We start from the raw sequence: 22,190 nt of genomic DNA, 5'->3' as shown, positions 1-22,190 counted from the left end.
AGGGACAACTCCAAACTTCCCAGAGACTGTCAGGACATTGAGCAGCCTGGGATTGGAAAGCTGGGGATGGGGAGGTTAAAGTTCCCCACGTCACCGCCCCCTCCCCCACCATCGTCGGTCAGCTTCACTGTACATTAAATCTGGATGGCCATCATAAGCTATAACCCCGGCAGGAGAATCATATTCACAAAGAAAGCAGGCAAAAAGAAGTTTCCATCTAGAAAGAGCTTTGTGAGGGGTCTTTCGGGTGCCTACGCGTCGCACCCGGACTCAGGACCGAACTCTCTACGCAGCCACCCAGTCACTTTGCCTCCATCAGGGGCTCTAGGCACGCGCCAGGGGAGCGTTAGGGTCAGGCTGCTAAGCTCAGCAGTGGGTGGGGACGTGGGTCGGGTGTCTTCAAACCCTAACTGTTCAGGTGACGAAGTCAGACCTGAAACGAAGCACACTGGGTAGAATATGGCCCTTTCACAAGATTTTTGCATCCACACACCTCCCCAAAACAAAACAACAGCTCCGGAATATTTTTTGAATAATGCAGACGAATTCGATGTCAGCTTCATCCCCAAACGGCAAACAAGCCCGCTTCCCTCGCCAAATCGGAACTGGAGCTGAATTCAGGAAAAGGAAAAGGAGAAAATCTCCTCTCACGTGCCTCGCCACGGCGGGGGTCCCCGAGACCCCCAAAGCCCCGGGCCCGCTCCGCAGGGCGCCTTCTCCTGTCCCAGCGCGCCGCGCTCCTCCTCGCGAATCGCGCGCCCTCTCGCTGCTGCCGGCGCGGCTAGGGTTAAAAGTTACCTCTCGGTTTCTTCTGCCTGCAGCCCCCCCCCCCGGGGGCCGGATGATGTAACCCCCTCCCCGCGCCCTCCCCGCCCCCCTCCACCATGTGACACTTTAATTAATAATAGCGCCGTCAGCACAACAAACGCACAACACAAGGAGAAACTTGGTGTCCAGGGGAGGCCCCCGGCTGCTGGAGCGCGGCGGCGGCGGGCGCAGAGGCCGGAGGCAGAGGAGGCGAGGGGCGGCCCGAGCGCGGGGAGGGAGCGAGGCGAGCGGTCATGTGCCCGTGCCCCCTGCACCGCGGCCGCGGCCCCCCAGCCGTGTGCGCCTGCAGCGCGGGCCGCCTGGGTCTGCGCTCCTCCGCCGCGCAGCTCACCGCCGCCCGGCTCAAGGCGCTCGGCGACGAGCTGCACCAGCGCACCATGTGGCGGCGCCGCGCGCGGAGCCCGAGGGCGCCGGCGCCCGGCGCGCTCCCCACCTACTGGCCCTGGCTGTGCGCGGCCGCGCAGGTGGCGGCGCTGGCGGCCTGGCTGCTAGGCAGGCGGAACTTGTAGGAACGCGGGGCTTCTTGGTGGGGCCAGAGCCGAGACCCAGCCGGATCGAGCAACAGGTACGCTAGCGACCGAGCAAGCAGAGCCAGGGCGCGGCAACTGGGCACGGCAAACGCGGGCCTGGCCCGGGAGCGGGAGAATGGCAAGTTGGGCTTTCTTCTCTTACCCTCTTTTTTCTTCCTCTGCTCTTTTCTCTCTCTTACAAGGATCTTCGTCACCCTCTCCTACCTAGTCCCCATCCGTCCATATAAGTAAGGTCCACCGTTTCTCTCCCAATCTCTTGGTCTTAAGTGCACCTTGCCACTCTTTCTAGCGCGGTGGCCTTACGAGGACTTAAGACTCCAGAATTCCCACCAACCCCACAAGTATACACACGATGCAAGTCTAAAGTACATGATTACAAGCCACGCCAAGTGTTATTATGTATTGGGGTTTCAAAAAGGTCTCCAGGCCCCTTCTAACATCTCTGCCCCCTGCCATTCCTAAGTCGCCCTGTCTCCATCACTTCTACTCTCAATCACCTTTCCAGTGCCTGGAAAGTGTCACTTGTCCAGTGTCTGGATCTTTATTCACTCCAAGCTCATCTGGCCACTTCCTCCCCCTCCAGGTTTGCGGCTGGCTGGGTCTTTCTCTCCAAGGCCCGCGCACTTAGCGATTTTCCCTCACCCTGCTAACTTGGTCGCTCCTTTTCTGGAAAGGTGTCCAATTTAAGGAGCTTGGCCACCTGTAACCAGACAGTTGTAGCTGCTATAAGGAGAAGCCCTGGAAGTCGGATGGAATATGAGGTTCTTAGGGAAACTCCAAGTAGATTTAATAAGAAAGTATTTATTGAGCTTCTGGGTACTCTGCAGTTCAGGGTGGGGATGTTTTGAGAGCATCTAGGCTAGGCACTGGCCAGGGGTGGAAGTGGGTACTGAGTGTCCAGTGGGCTTGGTGTTAGAGAATTGTACCAGGCCCTTGGGGTGGGGGCAATTATTGAGCACTAGCTGTGCGCCTGGCACTGTGCTAGGGCTTGGCGGGGTGGGGGGTGGGGGCAGAAGTGTTCAGGATCGTCTTTCCAGGCTCTGGAGTTGGGAGGAACGCTGCAGAGAATGGGGGTGGAGAGAATCAGACTGAGCCAGCCTAGTTGAGCCAAGGGGCAGAAGGCGAAGATTAAAGGTGAGATGGCCAGCAGCACCGGATGCCCGGCCCACGGATGCACAGCTCTGTGGTCTGGGCTGATCCCCATCGTGCACAGACACCTTAGGAAGCTGGCGGGGCGCCCGAAGGCGAGGCTCGGGCGTCTGCGCCCTCAGGGAGAGGCGGCAGCCGGAGCGTGGGGGGTGGCAACGCCCGGGGAGCTGCGGGGGTGCGCAGGGTGTGAGCCGGGAGCGCGGGCGACAGATGTCGCGTGGGCCCGCGCAGCCCGGGCGCTGGCGAAGAGAAGTGCGCGCTTTGGGGCGCTCTCCTCGCGGCTCCCGGGCGCCGAAGCTCCCATCCGCTTTTCCCCCGCCTTCCTCCACTCAGGCAAGAAGGGCCAGACTGGGGCCGCGGAATCCCAGGGCCCAGACCAACATTTTGGGTCCTATGCAGGGGGAACAGAAAAAGGGAACCGAGCGACAGATTTGAAGGCCAAATCGTGTAATTTTGCAAAAGAAAAAGCAACAGGCAAGGAGACCAGGAAAAGGAAGGTTCGGAACCTGGAGAAAAGAAGACGTTGTCTGAAGAACAAGTCACAACTGGAAAAATGAGAAGGAAAGATGGGAGGGGAGGAGACTAACAGAAACGGGGAAGGGGCTTTGGTTCTTGGGTTACAGGTGGGATCGCCGAAGCGCTCACTTTCAGGGACCAGGTGGTGCTGGCATTCGGGCGCCCCACCCAGGAGGCAGGGGACCCCGGCCAGGGCCTGACCGTGTGCCTACGCGGGTGTTCATGAGTATTGGGGAGTGAGTGTCACCCAAGAGAAGGCTGCGGGGAGAGCCCCGTGCGCTCGCGTGCGCCCGGACGCAGTGGAGAAGTTGAAAAACTGCGGCCCACGCTGCAGGGGAGGGGTGACTAGGAGTTTCGCTAGTGAGTAGCGTTGTACGAGGGTCGGCAGGTAAGTGTAGCGGTGGAGTCTACTTGACCATCTTCACTCTGTTTCTGTGCCAGTTAGTTGCATGCTGTTTCCTGACTCTGGACTTCCTCCCCACACCCATCTCTGGATTGCCCTAGCACCTGCTGTGCCCCGCTGCAGCGTCTGCAGGAGCCACACCCTGCAGGGTTCTCTTGCCTGTAGTGCGATGACCCCACCCGGCTTTCCTCCAGCGCTGCCCTCTCCCGCTCTTCAGACACTAGTAGATTGTACATCACCCCCTGCCAGGGCAGGAGTCCAGGAGTCCCCGATGTTTGGGTTCCAGGTCTCTCCCTTCCGCCTACGTCCGGACCTCAAGCTGAGTGCAACTCTGGCCTTCCTGGTATTGAGGCTGAATTTTTTCAGTCTTTTCCCAGGTCCAGTATATTAGGTAGAAGTGAAAAGAAATTCATGGAAGAAAGACCATTTGTTGACTTCTGTGCTCAATGTAGGGTGCTCTCTCCACTTTCCCTATACTGGTGGAGAAGTGGGGACCATCACACCCTACCTGGATGCCTCAGGGAGTCTTGTATCTGCCACAGAGGGCAGGAACCACTACTTCCAATTCTCCTGGGTTTAAGGGTGAGTTTAGCTATTTGCAGAATCAGTAGGTCGGTTGTACCTGTTCTGGACTCTATTGTGAGTGGGAGACACTGTTCTCAGAAGCCATCATTAACAACAGCAACAAACAGAAACAAATCCCAGAGACTCAGTTTTCCCATTCATAAAATGGGGACAATAATAGCATCTGTACATTTTGCATTTCACATGTTCCTTTCCCAAAGCAGTCGACATTTAACCACTGTTATTGCTGGGGATTCCACACCGTTCCTCTTGTCCTGTATAGGTGCCAGACAGGGCTGGGGGTGTCACTAAGTGGTAGAGCCCCTGCTGAGAGGCCCTGAGGTTGATCCCTAGTTTTACTTTAAAAATAAATAAATAAAAATGAAAAAAAAAAAGGAATTGCCCAGTTGCTTGCTGACAGTGTGGCCTTGGGAAAGAGCTATTGCTTCACTGAATCTCTCTGTAAAGTAGAGCTGTGCTCTTCCAGGTTTTTTTTTTTTTTTTCCCAATGCAAGAACATTCATTAAAAAGTGTCCATCCAGTACAGAGCCTGGTTCTTAGTTCACTGCTTGGCTTGAATTGAGGCTTGAAGTCCTACTGACTTCAAGTGGGAACCTGAGACAGAGCGCGTCCACCTGATTGAGAACTGGAATTGGGATTTCTGTCTTTGAGGACCCCAGGACCCCTTACCTGCCCCCTACCACAGGACTTGGGGGCTGCCAGGAAAGAGAAGATAGCTGGGAGTAGTGGGGGGGTGCATGGTGGATTCCTGCACTTGTGAGATTCCCTGTCTGAGGGTGCCTGGGGAGTGTCCTCCCAGGCTGGGGAGGCCCAGGATGGGTATGATTGAACCAGTCACTGGTCAAAGATTGGGAGAAGAACAAAAGAGGCTTTCTAGTGTGCTGGCGTGGGAGGGAGGGAGGGAGAAGCCCCGGAAGGGAGAGAGAATGGAGCCCAGGAATCTGCCTGGGAGAGGGGGCTGGAGTGGGCAGACCCTGCCTTGGGACCTGGGGAAAAGGAGAAAGGGGGACTCGGTGGCCCCAGAGGAGACGTGGTCAGTGGCAAGGAAGATAATGGCCCCGGCAGGAGTCTGCTTTAATGAATTAATGAAGGGCTGGCCCGCCAGCCAGACAAGCTAACCGGTGCTTGGCAGGTACTTTGGGGATTAAGTGGTTAAACCTGGAGGCGCGACCCGCAGGCAGGCTTCCCTCCCAGCCCGGCACCCCTGCCAGGATTACTTTTAGCGCTTGAAAGCTTGGGCTTCTGCTTGGCCAGGGGTGAGCGCCAGCCTGCAGGAGGACAGCTGTTGGGAAGGCACCCCCGGGAAGGGGCCAGATGTGCAGGACCGCGGCAGCCTTTCTGCCACATGGCTGCTGTCTGGAATTATCCACTTGCCCACTGAGAGGCCTCAAGTGCACAAGTGACTGAGCTGTGGATGTAAAAACAGCCCCCACTGAGGGACAATTAAATACGCCCTTAGATGAGGGCTGAGTGGATTTGGCCATGGCTCCTTCTAGGTTTTGAAACGTCAGCTTTTCAGATCTACTTTGGGAGGCAAGAAAGGGAACGACTTGTGCTTGTGTGATAGGGTTTCACGGGATTCTAGAGGTAGCTCCTGGTGACTTCCTTGTCACTGGTACACAGCTATGTGCTGGAAAAAAAAAACAACACACAAAAAACAAACAAACAAAAAAAAACCCACAAATCACTCAGAAACTAGGCAAGACAGTTTTCTGTCCCTGCCCCCTGAATAGAATGGACACCCTCCAGCCCTGGGCCTTGTGCATGACAGACAAGCTCTACTACTGAGCCACATCCTTGGCCCTAAGATAATTCTTATTTTTCCCCCAATTCAGCTTCTTGCTCTTACTCAACTAGGAATAGTCAACCATTATTATTGCAGTGCTGGGGACTGAGCGCTTCAGCATGCCAGGCAAGGGCTCCACCACTGGGCTATACCCCAGCCCTCAACTATTAGTTAATGAATGCCTACTGGGTGCAAGGCACTGTAGATACAGAAAGGACCAAGATATTGAAGCCCTGCTCCCATGGCCCATTTAATTTAGTGGAAAGAGAAATAAATAGTACATAAAGCTTGTTCTGTTTACTATTATATAATGAATTACTCCAAAACTTAGGGGCTTCAAACAGTTCTTTTATCATGCTCATACATGCTGTAGGCTGGGAATCTGGTCAGGACATATCGTCAGGGGTTCCATAGTGTGACTCTTCCCGCTGCAGAATGACTGGGGGCTGCGCTTGAGACGGGGTGGCAACTTTATTTTCATGTCTGGCTGTTGTTGCTGGGAGGCAGCTGGTGCTGTCAATCAGAGCCTCGTATAGTCTGGGCTCCCTCACAGAATGGTGGCCCTTGAGATTGGATTCTGAGATGGTGATTCAGAACTTCAAGAACAAGTGACCAGGGAGGGGGAACCAGGTGAAAGCTGCTTTGCTTTCCTGACACAGCTTTGGAAGTCACTTTAGTTAGAAGCAAGTCATAAACCAGGCCAGATTCAAGGGGAGGGATTAGACTCCGGGCCTTGAAGAGTGACAAGGTTCTAGAATAGTATGTGGGACAGGAAAATACTGTTGTGGCCATCTTTGGATTATGCAATATAACACAGAGATAATTTCAAGAAATACTTGAGGGTTGTAAAGGTGATCTGTGATGATAATGCAGTAGAGTACCTGCTGAGGCGTGGGGGAGAGAGTACCACCTTGGGGAGGAACCAGGGGAGTAGTGGTCTTGGGTGACAAGGAGGAGCTGGCCTCGATTATAACTGGAAGAAAGATGTTCTAGAACAATAGCAAGTCCAGTAGCCTGGAGGTGAGCCTTCACATTGTGTATTTTTCAAAATATTTATTTATTTTTTCTGCCCTAAACTGGTGCCCGTGCTATTGAGTAGGGGGAATCTCTGTTTTGGCCTATATCAGTAAAATGCCTCCTTAGATTACTACTGGATGACCAGAGAAGAAGGACACTCTTCAACCTTCCCGAGTGGAGAAAATGGGCTTCTCCAAGATGGCTGCCTTACAGCGCTTTGCTCCCATGATCCTTTGCTCCCTAAGTCAGAGACTTACATTTCTCTGGAAAACTTCCTGTAATATTCTTTTTTTTTTTTTTATTGTTGGTTGTAATATTCTTTTTTAAAGGAACTTTTTTCTTGATGACCCCCAAAATTACAAGTTCATGGTCAACTATTTAGAAAATGTTGAAGAGAAGAAAATTGTAGTCTTGTCTCCAGAGAAAAGAGGTCTGGCTTTGAGCAGAGGGTCTGACAGCAAAAGATTCCCTGCCTTTGGGTAAAGACCAAAGAGCTTCTGAGCTTCCCATTGGACCCAGCTTGACTCTTTCATGGTGCGATTTTCTGACTGCCACCTGATGGTGACACCAGGGACTGTCTACCTGGGACTCTTATTACCTTAAGCCTACACATGTTAAGCAAGTGCTCTACCCCCAGGCAATTGGGAATATGGTGCACCCTTTTCAGGCTGGGTGAGAACTGTGGGACCCTGGTTCCTCCACACACCTTCCTGGACCGCCATTGCTGAGAGAGGCTCCCTAGAAACCCTCTTGTGCCCGAAGCAGACGTTGGCGAGTTAACGAAGCAAATAGGAAATCCGTTAGTCTGCAGCTTTACTGGGCTCATTCTCTGAAGGTTGCAGTGTTAAGTGGGATAAATACTGTATTATCTGTATTTTGTTTTATTTATTTGTTTATTGTGGTACTGGTCATTGAACCCAGGGGCACTCAACCACAGAGCCACATCCCCAGCCCTTCTTATTTGTTTTATTTAGAGACAGAGTCTCGTTGACTGTCTCGTTGCTTAGGGCCTTGGTAAGTTGCTGAGGCTGGCTTTGAACTCACGATCCTCCTGCCTCAGCCTCCCGAGTTGCTGGGATTCCAGGTGTGTGCCAGGCACCCAGCTGTATTTTGCATTATTTAAATGGTATATGCTAGATAATTTGAAAATGTTTCATGAGAAAGCAGTTTCCTGGAAGCAGTTTGCCTCCCCTGCCTTTTTATAATAACATTACCTTGGACTTGGGGTGTAGCTCAGTGGTACAAAAGGTGCTTACATGTACGAGTCCCTGAGTTCCATCCCCAGCACCAAAAACATACTTCTACTAATTAAAAAAACAAAAACAAAAAAAAAAACCAACACTTTCTTTTGAGAAACAATTTCTACTTTGAAATCATATCAATAAAAGATGTCTATGCACTTATGTCTCTTGTCTCTTTTTTTGTGGTGCTGGGACTGGAACTGGGGCCATCCACATGTTAAGCAAGTGCTCTACCTCCAGGCAATTTGGAATTCTTTTAATAAAGATCTGCATTCAAATTTTAAAAGAAAATTGTAGCGATTGGTTTTATCTCACTCTCTACAGGTGTATTTCTTTCTAATATAAAACAATGGATAAGTACTTTAGCAAATAGATAAATATATTATCACATAAACTGACTTTACAGATTATAGGTGTGCACCGGACTTTTTCAGTGTAGAGGGTCCCTCAGTATCCGCAGGGCATTGGATCTCCTTGGTGACCAGCATCTAGACGTGCTCAAGTCACTTATACAGAATGGTGTAGTCTTCATACATAACCTACACATATCCTCCTGTGTCCTTTAAGTCATTCTAGATCACTCCTAATACCCAATACCATGTCCATGCTGTGCAAATAGTTGTTAACTGTGCTGCTTAGGAATACTGATAAGAAAAACATCTGTGTATGTTTTGCACAGATGCAGTTTTTTTTTTTTCTGAATATTTTCAGAAATGTTTTATTTTCAGAAGGTTGGTTGGAGTCGCCGGGGGCATGGGGTTCTGCCTGTTTTCTCTGGAAAACTTCCTGTAATATTCTTTTTTACAGGGACTTTTTTTTTGATTACAAAAAAAGTTGAAAGTTCATGATCAACTATTTAGAAAATGTTGAAGGGGGGCTGGGGATGTGGCTCAAGCGGTAGCGCGCTCGCCTGGCATGCGTGCGGCCCAGGTTCGATCCTCAGCACCACATACAAACAAAGATGTTTGTCTGCCGAAAACTAAAAAATAAATATTAAAATTTAAAAAAAAATGTTGAAGAGAAGAAAATTGTAGTCCTGTCTCCAGAGAAAGGAGGTCTGGCTTTGAGCAGAGGGTCTGACAGCAAAATATTTTTTCTGGACACCCTTCTTAAGAGGTGGCACTATTTGGCCATTACAACATTTATGTCCCACTGTTCTTGGGCATTTCGACTGGCAAAGGCCTTCCTTGTGGCTCACTGTACACAGCAAGAGTCATGTTTATGAGATATTCCCTGGATGATTTTTCTAAAAATGCTCACAAGTGCCACTGTGATAGAGAATGTTAATGTCCTTACATTACAGAGGTTGTCCAGAGAGTGTAAGATGGTGGTAAAGATTCAAAAGCGCTTTCTAGACCCACACTGTCATTCATGCCGTCTCTGGTCCGTGGCTCTGGCCTGTGTACATAACGGGCCTGTTGGCTGGGCTCCTGAACTGGCTGTCACTCTCTCAACAGTGTCCGTGGAACCTTCTTCCAGGACTGCTCCTCTAGCCAGCCTGCGAGGTGGGGGACTCCTAGCACAGCTTTGGGGGAAGGCTCCAAGTCTCAGTCGGCAATGTCACCATGGCTCGGAGAGATTCCCTGCCTTCTGGTCACCGGTGGGGGAGCAAGAGTCATGTTTATGAGATATTCCCGAATCCAGCTCTTGGCACTTACTGAGTCCTGTAGGATGCCAACAGACGGATGATGGGGGCACTTTTGTGGCTTTTGAGGGGAGTGTCTTTGGGGGTGGATCCCTGCGGTGGATTCAAGAAGAGGTTCTGTTTTCAAGGACCTCCTCGACTGAAAATACTATCCCTTGGCAGACCACAGAAAACTGAACCTCTGATAACTGTTTACTTTGTTCACCCCAATTTTATGCTCCATCAGATACGGCTGTCATTTGCCATTTACGAGTGGTGTGACCTTTAGCAAGTCCCTTTGCCGCCTGAGCCTCAGTTTCCTCCCCTGGGGACTGGGAATCCTGATAGTGCATTGGGAGGGTCTCGTCATAGAGAATGTGGAGCAGCTTCAGGAGACCTGGCCCTTTCCACTCCCATGACTGGGCGGTGAGCTCCCAGCGCACAGGAAGCGGGCTGCTATGGGGTCAGTGTGGCGCGAGCTGTGTCACAGGGGTTCTGAGGATGTTGAGGGACAGCCCAGGATGAGTGTTGTCCTTTTGTGGTTTTAAGTGGTGCTCATGGGCCCATGTTCATGGCATGGACAGGAGCTCCAGGGGCTTCTCTGAGCCTCTTGCTTCAAGCAGATGCTACTTCTGCCTCCCCCCCTCTCCCCCGATTTGTGACCCGCCAGCAGCCTGCTGGTGTCACCACTCCAGGGCTGGGCAAATAGCTGCGTGGTGTACCATGGCTTGGAGGGACCCGGTTTCTTCTTATTTGGTCATTACTCCAGGTCAGGGCTCCTGTCCTGGGCAGCACAGGCCTCTAAGCCCTGTAAGGATGCAATCCATCATGTCTGTTTTGTCCCTCTCTGTGTCCCTGTGTCTGGGGGGCGTGGTGACTGGCCCAGAGCAGGCATTCCCTAACTACGGAGTGAAGGAAGGTGGGCAATCCCATAAATGATATCAACAAAATCGACTGATGACATATTCCTCTTCTTCCGCCTGTTAAAAACCAGGGTTTGGGCTCAATTCTCAAAAGATCTGTGTCCCCAAAAGGTCACGGTTCTAGAAACATCGCTAGAGTTAGGTAAGACATTAGGGCCCATCTAACCCACCCCCCCCCTCACCTTGCAGACAGGGAAACGGAGGCCCAGAGGTAGCCCCTGAGGCTTGTGCCAAGGAGGGCTTAAAAGCCAGCTGACCCTAAGAGCGTCCCAGCGTTTAGGGCTGAGGTTGAAACCAGTCCTTTCCCAGGTGACTGTGGCTTGAGTCGTATTCGACTTGCATGTTTTTTCTTTTCTTTTCCTCCAATACTTAAAAATCAGACAGTCTCAAGTAGAAACCTGTATTTCCAGTTTTTCTCGAGTCTGCATTCCCCTGGCAGGCTGGACATGAGTGGCCCCCTTAGATGAGACGAACGGTCTGGTGTCCCAGGTGCATTTTACGGGGCTCAGTGCATTTCCTACATGACCCCTGACTTCAGGGATCACCTACCAGACCTTCCTTGATACACACACCCACGCGTGCATCCTATTTGAAGCACATGACTTCATCTGTTTCTCCTGCTGTTGCCTCCAGTAGAAGCAGGCTGTTGAGATGGTCCCATGTCAACACAGAAAGCCTTTCTGTATCCTTGTTTATGTTCATATATATATATTTGGTACTGAGGATTGAACCCAGGGGTGCTCAACCACTGAGCCACATCCCCACCCCACCCCCCTTTTAAAATATTTTACTTAGAGAAAGGGTCTTCCTGAGTTGCTAGGTGCCTTGCTAAGTTGCTGAGGCTGGCTTTGAACTCAAGATCCTCCTGCCTTAGCCTCCTGAGCCACTGGGATTATAGGCGTGCACCACGGAGCTTGGCCCATTTTCTAAACAGCATAAACCAGGTTGCAGGGAGCACTCTTGTTTGGATAACTTTGCGATTGAAAAGCGAGGTTTCTAGAGGCAGAACGCAGGACCCAGGCAGGCGCGTGCTCAGGGGCTGCAGGTGGGCGGGAGAGCCTCTACAGACCTCTACAGAGCATCTGAAACCCATTCCGCTGGGTTCCCTTCTGGGATGAGCTACTTCTTCCCGACTCTGAAGGCTAATTCCTGTGAAAGTCAAGTTAGTCTGACACTCAAGGCCCATCTGCCATAATTTTGTAGTGAGTAGCAGCCAGGAGTCCTGGAGTCCCTCCCTAGACTTCAAGGAATCAATTCTGCTCATGGATAGCATTGAGAACTAGTTCCTGGTTGCAGGGGGCTGGGCAAAGGGGAGCAAATACTTCTTCCAGAGGCTGACAAAGGGGCTCGTCCTTTCTCTACCGCCCAAAAGGTCATTTGCTTTTCTCAATCCCCTTAGCACAGTCTCCTTGGCTTCCTAACTGGCCAGCATGAGTGTCCCTTACTAAAGTGACATCATGGACTAGCGCAATCTGGACGGGTGGCTTGCCCCCCAGTTCTTGGGCACTGGGATTGCTGGAACTGCCCGTTGAGGTCAACCTGCTGGAACCAAAGATGGAAGAACTGGGGGCGGCCACCTGTGTTCCTTCGCACGCACACTCACTCACCGACACTCAGCAGGTATTGAATTTAGCATGTACTGTGCCCTGGGCTCTGGGGACAGCATGGTAGGAGAAGGGGAAAAGGATGCCGGTGTCTGTAAATGCACAGAAACACCTGCTGCCTCTGGGCAGGGTGGCGGGGTTTGGGAGGGCGCAAAGGGGACTTTGGTATTCTTTTATGTTGCCTGAATGTGTAATTTACTACTTGGGCAAATAACAATAAGAGCAAAAAAAGATATTGTAAAAAAAATTTAAGTGGGGCCACTTAGCAGGGAATCCAAGAGTCTTCTTGGATGCAGGAGGGAGGGGTGCGCCTCCTGCCCGTGGGGGACCTCCCAGGTAACACAGCACCATCGCTGCAGCCCAGCAGGCAGGACCTGGGATGTGCACGTTGCTCCCTCCCCTTCCACATGGTGGGTGAAGAGTGGAAACAGGAACATTTTCCCAAGACAGTTCATGAATCTCTCCAGTGAGGAGCTGTGCTTGTGAGTCAGCATCTGAGAAAGTTCTTTATGAGCCAATGTTGAGGGGACGTATCCCAGGAGCAGAGCAGTGGCTCCCAGGGATTGGCAGACTCGATGTTTAACAAACAGTTTCAGCCGAGATGCCATGGTGCTCGCCTGTCATCCCAGCGGCTCGGGAGGCTGAGGCAAGAGGATCATGAGTCCAAAGCCAGCCTCAGCAATTTAGTGAGGCGCTAAGCAACTCAGTGAGACCCTGTCTCTAATAAAGATACAGAATAAGGCTGGGGATGTGGGGATGTGGCTCAGTGGTCGAGTGCCCCTGAAATTCAATCCCTGGCACACACCACCACCAAAAAAAAAAAAAAAAAAAAAAAGAATCTGCCATCATCCTGTCTCAGCGCGTTTGGGTGGGTCTGTGTCTTTCTACGGCACATGTTTAACTTGTGGATCTCTGCTGCTACTGATGACCTCATGGGTTGTTCCAAATTGCTGTGGTTGCAGATCAAGCTACAGGGATCCTCCTGTGCCTGTTCATGTGACTAGTTCTGTGCGCTGGATCCCTGGCATAGGGTGCGCAACTTGAGATCCCTCCAAAAGACCTTGGTGGGAGTAGGTTACGTGGTGTCCACAGTGTGGGAACGCATGCTCCTACGCCGGGGTGTTTCCTAGGCTCACGTCTGACCTACAGTAAGTGGGTTCTAGAGTCTGTCCATTTAGCAGCCCAGGACTGTTTTGGATCAATGTCCCCCATTGTGTTAAAGGCTTGATCCCAGCCAGCAGTGCTGTTGGGATGTGCTGAAACCTGTAAGAAGTGAGGCCTAGTGAGAGGTTTTCTGGTCATCGAGGTGTGCCCTTGAAGGGGATACTGGGACCCTAGCCCCTTCTTTATCTCTTTTGCTTCCTGACCATCATGAGGCAAGAAGGTTTGCTCTATCACACATGACCCACCTTGCCACAGGCCCAAAGTGATGGGGCCAATCCATCATGAACTGAACCTGTAAATCTGTGAGCCAAGATAAACCTTTCTTCTTTATGAGTTGGTTATCTTGGGTATTTTGTTATAGTAACAGAAAGGAGACTGACACACCCAGGAAGTACTTGGCCAGATTCACGGTAGGCTCAATGACTTACAGGTTGGGAAATTGAAATAAATTTCTGGTCTTATCTAGCTCTGTATGAAAAACACCATTACTTTGGGGAATGTAGTAGATCATAACCTTAAAAATAGTTTGTCTCCTCTGCTGAGACCATTGTAATTTTCCTTTCATCATGTGTCTTCAATGAACCTATCCAACACAACTTCAGTTCCTCCAACTTTCTGATGCAGGTTCTTGCTCACCGTGGCCCTCTGAGCCATGCTTCTCTCTGCCCACACCTTGCTTGGTCCCTTCCCCACCTGAACGACACCTCCTTCTTCCAAATACGGAGAAAGTACATATGTGTAACTTCAAATGTATGCAAATCCTGCATCCTCTCTGAACCTTCCCTGGTGAATGCAACCCCATCCTGACTTCTGGGCTGTCCATACACCTGCCAACTCTGGTCATTTATAGTACTGGCCTCTGGCTTGTCATGTCTTCCCCGGTAAGACTGGAGGCAAATTGAGGGCAGGCACCTGTCTTCTCCAGTGCAGAGAACGATGCTTAGCATCCAGCCACCATACTCATTGGCTCTTAGTAGTTGCTCAATAAACATTCCTTTGCTCCCTCCATCCCTCCTTTTTCTGTACCTGGGCTTCAGGCACTGAAGGTTCCATTGTTCATTCTATAGATTTGTGGCTAGAAAACCAACTGGGAGTTTTAGGTGGCTGCAAAAGCTAGGTTTTAAAAAATTATTTATTTATTTATTAATTTATTTGAGTTGTAGTTGGACACAAATACCTTTATTTCACTTATTAATTTTTCTGTGGTGCTGAGGATTGAACCCAGAGTCTCACACATGCAAGGCGAGCGCTCTACCGCTGAGCCACAACCCCAGCCCCAAAAGCTTGTTTTCATAAACTAAGTCAAAGGTGTCTCTCCATTGTGCTAATTGATGTCCCTGAGTGTTCTTTGAAAATAGAAGGTGGCTACCCAGGATGCAGGAGTCCTGTGGTGCTTATGTCCTCCAGGGGTTGAAGGGGAGTTGGAGAAGGGGCGGGTTGGGAGGACTTTTGCTTCCCCCTGAGCAGGTCTGAGGTCTGAGGTCACCGGTCCTTGTGACTGTCAGCTAATGTCGGTGGTGGGAACCACGTGTGTATGATTCACCTCTTTCGTGCAGTCAGATGGATTAGTCAGTGTCCAAGTTAGAGGCAGAGGTGTCCCCGAATGGAGTCATCAGAGAGTTTAGCAAGGGTTCCAGGGGAAAGATGTGCACAGGGTTTAGGACAACAGCAGAGATGACGCAGCCCCCCGGGGTGGTGACAGAGGGGAGCTAGTACCTCTGCAGAACAGGACCTGGAGCTGGCAGGGGCTGTGGCCAATCTGTAACCCACCAAAGAGAGTCAGGGAACGAACAGCGAGGATCTCACCTCCCACATGTGCCTCCTATTGGCCAAACCCAGGGGGAAGCCAGAGGCCAGAGGCTCTCTTGGGACAGAACTGTACAAGTCAACTAGGGGAATTTTTCTACCCTGGAAGTAATCAAGTGGCCGCTCTCTGTTTCTCTCCTGATCCCTCAGTCTGTGTTACTCACATGGAGCTTATTCCACCTGCTCCAGAGTAGTGTGGGGGACATTTTTAAATCTCCCCTGATAATTTGTAACCATAAAAATCTACTACTTTTTTTTTTTTTTTGGCAGTGCTAGGGATTGAACCAAGGACTTTATGCATGTTAGGCAAATACTGTACCATTAAGCCACATCCCCAGCCCCAAACACACCTTTTTAAGGCATCCAAGTCAGTTTTTAGTGTATTCACAGAGTGGTGCCACCATCCCCACCATCAATTCCAGATATTTCCTATTCCCTTAAAAGAAATCCCATACCCATCAGCATTCGCCCCAGCCCTAAGTAGCCACCATTCTACTGGCTGCCTGCAAAGATTTGTCTGTTGTGGACATTTCATACAAATAGAATCACACAATAATTATCCTCCTGCATCTGGCTTCTTTCACTCAGTAGGATGTTTTTAAGGTTCATATCCATCTTGGAGAAATTATCAGTAGTGCTTCATTCCTTTTTTTTATGGCCAAGTAATATTCCTCTGCATGGATAGACCCCATTGCGTTTATCCATTCATTAGTTGATGGACATTGGGGTTGTTTCCAGTTTTTTTTTGGAGATGATGCATAATGCTGCTATGAACATCTGTGTGCAAGTTCTTGTGGACATATATTTTCCCTGGTCTTGGGTACGTGCTGGTTTTCCTGCCTTGCCAGGCGCGTTCATTTTCTTATCTGGATGAGTTCCCCGACACCCTTCCATCCTCAGCAGGGGCCTGCCTTTTCCTATGGGGGGACTTATCTGACGCCCCTTCTCCCTCATGAGCTGCCTGCCCCCTGGTCTTTCATAGCTCATGTCTCCCCATATTGTCCCTGTCCTTTACACAAGATTACATCATCAGTTTCTCCCCCAGCTCCCCATCGGCCTCTGAGCCCCTCAAGAGCAGGAATCAACGACATGGGGCAGGCATGATTTGGAAGGAATGAATGAGAGGGCAGAGACTGTCCCCAGTTCTGCTTTGAGAAGGAATCTGTGTAGGGAATAGATGAAGCAAAATATGGCATCGTGGCTCCTGATTCTGTTTTTCTTTTTTAATTTCAGAAGATGCCAATGTAAACACCCAGGTCTGCAAACAGAGCCGGATGTGGGCATGCAAACGTCTGTCTCCCTCAGGCTGCGACTGTGGGCAGCGATTCTAGTGGGTGGATGGTGGGGGGGGGGGGCACGACTTTCCTCCCAAATCCCAGCTTCCAAAGGAGCAGCTCCCCTCCCCCTCTGACATCTGGGGCCCGCGGTGCAGAGGCCCACGGCGCTGACGTCACCCGCGGCAGCTGTCTGCACTGACCAAATACAATTCTTCTGATTTCTGCAGGTTGGCGAAACCCTGCGTCCTTGGTGAGAGCTGCTTCCCATTTTCCTGAGGGGGAGCCCAGAGCTTGACATGCCGCCATCGGCGCTTGGAGAAGGAAGAGGAAGATAAAGACAGCATCTGGAGCGCAGCGGGACACGGGACGGGACTGGGGACGCCCTTGGGAAGCCCAGCTGCAGAAACAGACACCCCAATGCTATTTATGATATAGCTCTATATATACAAAAAAAAAAGAGAGAAAAAATATGAATATTCCGTATCAGTGCATGCCTTGTCTAGGACGTGGTCCCCTCCCTTTCGACACCTCGGATGTGAACTCTAATACTTGGTCATGTCTGGGGCACCAGAAGACAGATGCCTGCTTCTGTGCATCTAGGAAATTTGCAAAGACTGGTGGGAATTGGCCTCTGCCTTCACCAAATACCCCGGGCGCAGATGCTAGTGGGGTTGGTTAGACAAAGCAAATGAGGACTTGGGGCCAGTTTTGTAAGGACAGTCTGGGATACCTCCTTTTCTTGACACGTCCTAGTCTCTCTCTGTCCCTGTCTAGATAGGTCGCTAAGATCCTACTGTCACAACCAGAGAAATGGGATGTGTTTTCCCCCGCCCCGGCTCCTTGCCAATCTGGTGTGTCTGGTGCTTTACTTCCATTTTGCCGGTGCTAAGTGTGTCCTTTCTGGTGTCCCCATGATCTTCTGTAGACAGACCTGGAAGCCCAGGGGACGAGAGAGATTTCTATTTTGCTCTTTGGATTTTTTTTTTCCCCCAAAGGCATGAGTTGTAAAAGTGCCATCTGAGAGTCTCTTTCTCCACGTGGGAGCGAATGCGCAGAGTTGCTTGGGGGCCAAGCCTGGGCTGCATTCATGACTGTCTGCTTGGGAGGACAGAGAAAGCTGGCTTCAGGTGCCACTTGGTGGCTGTCTCTTCCACCCCCAACAGAAGTCTCCTGGGACTTCAGCCCCTGGCCTCCCCCACTCTCTAGGGGGATTCTAGGGCTTAGATTTTATGGATTTAAGAGCCAAGAAATGGCGACACTTCTGGTTGGGGGTGATTTATAAGGGAGGGACATTGGGGGAGGGAGTGGGTCATTTAAATGACATGTACCAGCATCTCACTGACTGTCAGAGGCCTGATTTCCTCGCCCCCCCACCCTTGGATAAGCTAACTATTTTCAGAAGTTTCTAGAAGGGCTAAAAAAAGATGTGTGCTGGACTTGGCTGCAAAGACTCTTTGGGGAGCCACAATTGCTTTTGGCTTTTATTTTTAAAAAAATCTAGAAAAAAAAAACCAGGTATTATTCCTTGAGGCAGGCAGGGTCTCCCTGCCCCTCACCTGCCCTGTACTTGTCCTGGCTAATGATGAGGTGAAGGTCCTGCCCACAGACTCAGTCACTCTCCAAGGCTGGATTTGCAGGTCACCACCCAGTACCTAGAGATGGGGCTCCCACGGGCTGATTGGCAGACACCCCTGCAGTTCTAAGAAGCCAGCGCCGGGATCCATAGTCGTTAAGGTACATGGGACTGGAGTGACCCCCCTATCTGCCTGGCTGAAGGTTATTACCGGGTCCTTTACACAGCACGACCTGTCAGGGTTGCTGCAAGCAGGGAGCTGGGTTTCTTTCTTCTGATTTTTTTTTTTTAACCCATTGCTTATGCTTTTCTAAATAGCCCCTTTAAAGAAAAATGCGGTTCAGAAATGGCTGAAGGTGAGGGAAGCTCACACACACACACACATACACACAAACACACACACACCCCAGCGCTACACTCAGCAATGCAAAGCAAGCAGGCTGGTTTCTGGAACACTTGTTTCTCTCATCACTCCAACCTTCCCCCAGCAGAGGCTTGCAGGGGACCCTAGAGCAGGAAGGGCTGCAGAGGATAGAAGGGGACGTCCCCACCCAGCCGGGAACTTAGAGAGGGGGCAGGTTCACTGCAATGGTAGAAAAGAGTTTCTGCTTGTATTTGCTGACTTTCCCAGCCAGAGACAAGAATCCTAGCACACCCATTTTTTTTTTCTCTCCTTTTTTTCTGGGAATGGTTTCCATTCCTACAGTTGTGTGCATCCGGTTCTCTGCTTCTTTGAGGCTGTACCTTCAAGGCTTCAGTAGGGGGACAGACTGACCCTGTAGATCCAGGAAAAGGGTGAAAGGTCAGAGGATCCTTTTTTTTCTGACCCTGACTTGCCAGACTAGCTGACCACCTTTCCCTTGGAGGACCCCAGACTCCAAACACAGGGGCAGGCATTTGGGGCGATTTCCATTTCAATGAAGCCACTTTGCTGAGAGAAGCGGGCACCCACCCGCCCCCTGTGGAGCTTTACAGCCAAGTCCCTTGTACATAGTCTCATGCATTATCAGAACTGGTGTCTTTATTGAATCCTGGCCTTTCCTTGCACATCATTAATTTGAGTGCACTTCTCGACTGCCCCGATTTTTGACAGGGGGTTGTTTTTAATGCTTGTTTTTATATGAGATTTGACTTCTTGATGGACCTTTGTATTAGGAAATTGAAGCATGATATATATATGTCTATAATGTCTCCACCGTCTCTCCTGTTGCATTACTTGGATTGCATGAGATAGTGGGATGGGATTTTGTTTTGTTTTGTTTTTTTTTTTCCTACAAAAAAAAAAAAAAGAAAGAAAGAAATATTTCCACCGTGTGCGAAGGCTGGCACCAGCCCTCCCGTTCTCTCCCCCCCCCACCCCTTTCCTCCGGCTGCCAAGGAGCCATTGATTTTGATTAGCTTCACTGCAGAGCGTCTGTGAGGAGAGGGAAAGGGAGAGAGGGAGGGAGGCTTTGAAATAAATTTTAAAAAAGACATCATATCGGGTTTCAGCAGACAGCAGTGTGTGAATGTGAGTGCGTGCGTGTGCGTGTGTGTGTGTGTGTGTGTGTGTGTCCGTGCAGAGCAGAGGGAGGCCTCTGAGATCATCGCTTAGGTAGCTCGCTGTATAATGAGGGGCCGTACACCTCCTCCATCCTGGTCTCAGACGGCGGGGGTCCAGGGGCCATAGGGGCTGAAGCCCCATGGGACTTCAACCTTTCAGATTCTCTTGTCACCCCATCCTCCCCCAGGCTCGTTTCAAATCTGAGGTTCCATCTTCTGTTCCTTGAGCATTGGATTCTTTGGGGATCCCCCCCCCCCGCCATTGCTGACCCTGCTGGATGCTATCTGTGGTCCTAGGCTGGGGGCCCTCTCCTAAAGGCAAGGCCTGTCCCCACCTGGATCCCTTCATTAGCACATGGGGGACTTCTTCTCCATTTCTCCCAATGGTCTTGTTTTCTTTTCTATTTTGATGAAAAGGGGGAAAAAAGGGGTGGTTTAAACATTGCTGTCACAGAACAATGAAGCTGTGACTGGTTTTACAATTCATGTAGCTGATCTCATGTTCTTCTAACTCTATTGTCACGTTTCTGACAGTGACAACATAGCACTCTTCCTGCCAGTGAACTGGGGTGGGGGGAGTCCCAGTGTACCCTCCTCCCATGCAAATATCTTTTGGGGACACTGCAGCACCCCAGTGGACATTCTGAGTATCCACTTGGGGTTAGAATCTGCAGGGACCAGCCCATAGGCTTTGTTCTTCTGTGGATACCAATTTCCTTTCTGAAAGTTCCCTTAAGTGAACCTAATAAGGCAATGAGTCAGCACTCGGTCAGTAAGTTAAAGGGGACAGGCCAGACACTGTGGCCGAGTCCCACAGAAGCTGATCAGAAGCTCCACAGAGGGAGCAAGTTGATGTCAGCGTGTCAATTTTAAAACTTAAGCCAAAGTTTATTTTTAACATTTTAATTGAATCATTCAACACATATTTATTGAGCATCTACAGTACGCTAGGTTGCAGAATTCCACCTCGGAAGACTGACTTACGGATCCTGCAAGGGCAGTCCTGCCTGGAACCAGGCCATATGTGAAGCGCCCTTTCCAGTCTGGTCCACAATTTTTTTTTAAACAGATTTGTCAGGTCACCACTGTGACCCCAAGCTTTGCCGGCAGATTGTTCTATAGTATTTACTGTGCGCCACGCTACCAGTTGAAGGCGGTCAAGTGAAGCGGGCGACCTTGACTCGTTTCCCAGCATGAAGACTGGTCCTGGCTGCTTTATATCCTAGTCAGAGCTCTCCTTGGCGAAGAAGCTTTTGCCACTACCAGACACTATGTGAAGTGCTTCCTGCACCTTTCCTCTGCCATCCCTCACACCCTCTCTAGCAGATTCTACAGCCAGGGAGCTGGAGCTCAGACAGGTGTGCAACTTAGCCTAAGGCCACCTGCGTAGTGAATGGCTGAGTCCAGCTGGGACTCAAGTCTTGGCTTGGTCTGTGACCCCGAAGCCCATGAGCTACCTGCTCTGCTACTCTGGACCTTTTTGTGTGCTGCTGCTAGTTCAAGGGCAAGAGTACATGTGGCCCTAGCAGGGAGCTGGGGATCTGACGTTGGCCTGCTGTATAGTGTCATGTCTGGGGACATTTGAGACTAGAGGGGTGAGTGTGAAGTTTTACTGACTCATTCCCCACCCTTTGTGTTCCTGTTTGCAGTGAGGGCCAGGGCCAGAGCATCTGACTCACAAATAGGGCCTGCACCTCCCTCCTGTCCTCTGCCCAGGCCCCCTTGCTTCCCCACCCCCCATCTTTTGCACTATGAATGTCAAGGAGCCTGTGTGTGTGGCAGGGATGGCTGGGAGGGTATTTGGAACCCAGGTGGGGCTTCTGGCCCAGCTGGAGAGGCCATCAGCTTGGCGACATTCCGTTCTGGGTTCTGACGTTGTTGGTTTGTTGTGCTTTTTGTAAGAGGGGTTTCATACCTTGGAGATGCTTTGTACATATTTGTAATGATTTTATTAAAAACTTGGTTGTGCACTTCTAGCCAAAGTCCTTTGTGTTTTCATTTCCTTTTGGAGGGTCGGTACTCAATGTCCATGGGACAATCTGGCTGCACGATTGATGGAGATCCCCTACCCCTGGACCCTGCACACTCTGATCTCTGTCCCTGCCCCATCCCCAGGGCAGAAAGCCACACACTTACCTCACTTCTCGAATTCCTAAGTACCCCTCAGGGGAAGGAAGGGTTTGCTGAGATAGGACCCAGGCAACAGGTTTGAGAACTTGCCCAACAATTCAAAGTCTCAGCTTTGGGCAAATAGGTTACACTGGGTTAAGAACTTTCACCTGCATTTGTGGGGTCTGACACATACCAAGAGGCCAGGTTCTAGTCTCTTCCTAAGAATGGTGAGTCGCGGCAGGATTCTTAGGGGGAGGTGTTTTTAGAGAAGAGATCTTCTCTTTTCCTTTGGAGTCTCACCCCTTCCCCACTCTCTCGTGACTTTGAGGGGCTGACTCCATGCTCCCATCCCCTCCACCATCACCCCCCAGGGCTCCATACCTGACAGGGCCCGGCTGGTACTCCACTTCCCACAGGCCAAGGTAATTGGTCTGAAGACAAATGGGACACTTTCTAGAACTCTGGGGAGGCAGAAGCTCTCTGTGGTGGGGTCGTTCAACTAGCGCAATA

General features: G+C 50.7%; 1 protein-coding gene across 1 annotated transcript; it reads left to right on the top strand.

Moving 5' to 3' along the window:
* The first annotated feature begins 911 nt into the window (after positions 1-911).
* Hrk (harakiri, BCL2 interacting protein) lies at positions 912-21,544 on the top strand. The gene is made up of 2 exons (XM_078039098.1): positions 912-1,393; positions 16,681-21,544. The coding sequence occupies exon 1, from the start codon at positions 1,062-1,064 to the stop codon at positions 1,335-1,337; it is 276 nt and encodes a 91-aa protein (XP_077895224.1). The 5' UTR covers positions 912-1,061; the 3' UTR covers positions 1,338-1,393; positions 16,681-21,544.
* The last annotated feature ends 646 nt before the right edge of the window (positions 21,545-22,190 follow it).

Source organism: Ictidomys tridecemlineatus, chromosome 2, assembly GCF_052094955.1.
Source record: "Ictidomys tridecemlineatus isolate mIctTri1 chromosome 2, mIctTri1.hap1, whole genome shotgun sequence".
In the NCBI taxonomy this organism is placed as follows: domain Eukaryota; kingdom Metazoa; phylum Chordata; class Mammalia; order Rodentia; family Sciuridae; genus Ictidomys; species Ictidomys tridecemlineatus.
Note: the sequence above shows the minus strand (reverse complement) of the source record. Positions and strands in the feature narration are given on the sequence as shown.

Coding starts and splice junctions, on each gene's coding strand:
- Hrk (XM_078039098.1), top strand. CDS start 1,062: ATGTGCCCGTGCCCCCTGCACCGCGGCCGCGGCCCCCCAGCCGTGTGC.